Genomic DNA, 1,863 nt, shown 5'->3' with positions numbered 1-1,863 from the left:
CTGTGCTCTTGAACATTTAATTTCAGACTGCCTATGTGCCTCGTCGAGTAACCGCCCTTGCCTGATGGTGTAATGTTTTTATTCAAATCTCGGATCTCGAATGGTGGCTCCTTTTCCTTATGTTCACATTTACCTTATATTTTGCCAACAAAGCTGGCAGAGTCATGCTACTAATCGCTTGCTCACACTTCTGAGTAAATGATATATTATCTGATAAGCACAGTATCTGTGACGGGTATTTCAGCGGATCGGCCTGATTTTCCTTTTGGCAAATCACCAGTAGTTCTTTCAAAGTGCGTTGCATTTCCTTTACCAATTTCCCTAGCCACTCCTTGAATTTAAGCCGAAAAACCGATTTAATCACACTTTGATGAACTTGAACCCTTAAACTTACCTCCACAGGGCGTTGGATCTTTACCGCATTTTCCAGCTTCACAACTTCACCCTGCAAAGAACACATGGCCACAATATTGGACGAAGTCGCATCCAACTGGACCGAATGGACTCCAGCAAACAGCTTCTTCAGGTGCGATTGAATCACTTGCTCTTTGGATGATTGGCCGATGATTTCCAGTAAATCATCGTCACTCAGGAAGAGGAATCTGGAAAAGATTTCCCTTTTTTCCTATAAAAATATACCCGAGCTTGAAAAGTGTCTATGAGCCGGGAAAACCAGCCAACCTTTAAGAAGGCATCCAAGCTGTGCTGGCAGCGCGATAACTGCTCCAAAATCGATAATAATGTAGAGTTGAGGTTCGGAAAATTGCATATTTCCGTCACCCGAGTGTCTCGTTCGATGAATGCCATAATTTTGCGAAAGTCCCGATCTAGTCGGTCGAATCTCACTTTTTCTTGTGCCAAAGTGCCGCCCCCAAAAATTGGCTCCAAATAAAGCCATCTGGAACAGCAACCAGTGAAAATGTGCCCCTCACAATGGCAAATCAACAAACTTCTTTTGAATCTGCGCCAAAGAGTTGAGAAAGCCATTCAATTCCTCCAACTTGTTTTCCCAACTAGTCGCTCTTTCCGCGAAGGCGTTCAGATTGCTGGAATGTTTCAGCGATTGCAGCAGAATCTGATGATCTCCAATCTGGAACTTCACTCGTTATGGCCACTCTAAAAACAAAACTTCCTTGATTATTACGGTGTTTAGAATATCCGTGAATTCCTTGATCACAGCAATTGGTTTCCCATGAGAATCTGCATGGTTTGTTAACAAAAACTTCGTCTGAACTTCCCACTGGTCGATCTCCTTTAGCGTCTGCCGAATCACAATCTCGCTAGCGGCCTTTTTGCATAAAGTTTGAAGCTCCTTGACATTGCCCCGAATATTCTCATGAACATCCAAGAAGTCTTTTAACAGAATTTGATCAATCGGTTTCGGCTGGATTTTTAGGATTCCGAAAACATCGCTCCAGTGCTTCTCCGAGAAATCTTCCCCCTTCACGTATTTTAACGCTGGGGCGATATCCTAAAAAAAAATTGCGAGTAGCACCGATAGTTTCGTTTCAACTGCTGAAGACGCACTTTGTATTTTTGCAAATCCTGCAAAATTGTGGACACAAACCGCGACAAAGTGTTCTCTTGATTAAACCGCTGTGCCCAAGTCTGGATGAAATCCTCCAATTCATAGCACTTTTTCCTGAATACGATCCAGTACTGCGAGGAGAATTTTTCAAACTCCGTGTTGAACTGCTCGAACGCTTTCCAGGACAACTCCTCTTCATTCAGGGCGCGTTCCACTTCAGTTATAATCACAATGTCCGGGTGTTCCAGGTTGAATTTCTTGTAGTTACAGCTGAAATGATCCTTCTGTATTAACATCACATAATTTCATGCAAAACTTACTGCAACTTTTCCTTC

At 42.8% G+C, this 1,863-nt stretch overlaps 1 protein-coding gene across 1 annotated transcript in view; it reads right to left on the bottom strand.

The window, feature by feature from the left end:
• LOC109535919 (cytoplasmic dynein 2 heavy chain 1) overlaps positions 1-1,863 on the bottom strand; it is a gene marked incomplete in the record, with an annotated part of 19,441 nt that overhangs the window by 12,551 nt on the left and 5,027 nt on the right. Inside the window, 6 exon segments of the mRNA XM_048660689.1 lie at positions 134-331; positions 395-625; positions 682-898; positions 951-1,090; positions 1,145-1,471; positions 1,528-1,798. Of these exon segments, the coding sequence (XP_048516646.1) occupies positions 134-331; positions 395-625; positions 682-898; positions 951-1,090; positions 1,145-1,471; positions 1,528-1,798 (1,384 nt within the window).

This window comes from Dendroctonus ponderosae, unplaced genomic scaffold (assembly GCF_020466585.1).
Source record: "Dendroctonus ponderosae isolate FM_Combo_2020 unplaced genomic scaffold, Dpon_F_20191213v2 Dpon_F_20191213_1, whole genome shotgun sequence".
NCBI lineage: Eukaryota > Metazoa > Arthropoda > Insecta > Coleoptera > Curculionidae > Dendroctonus > Dendroctonus ponderosae.
Note: the sequence above shows the minus strand (reverse complement) of the source record. Positions and strands in the feature narration are given on the sequence as shown.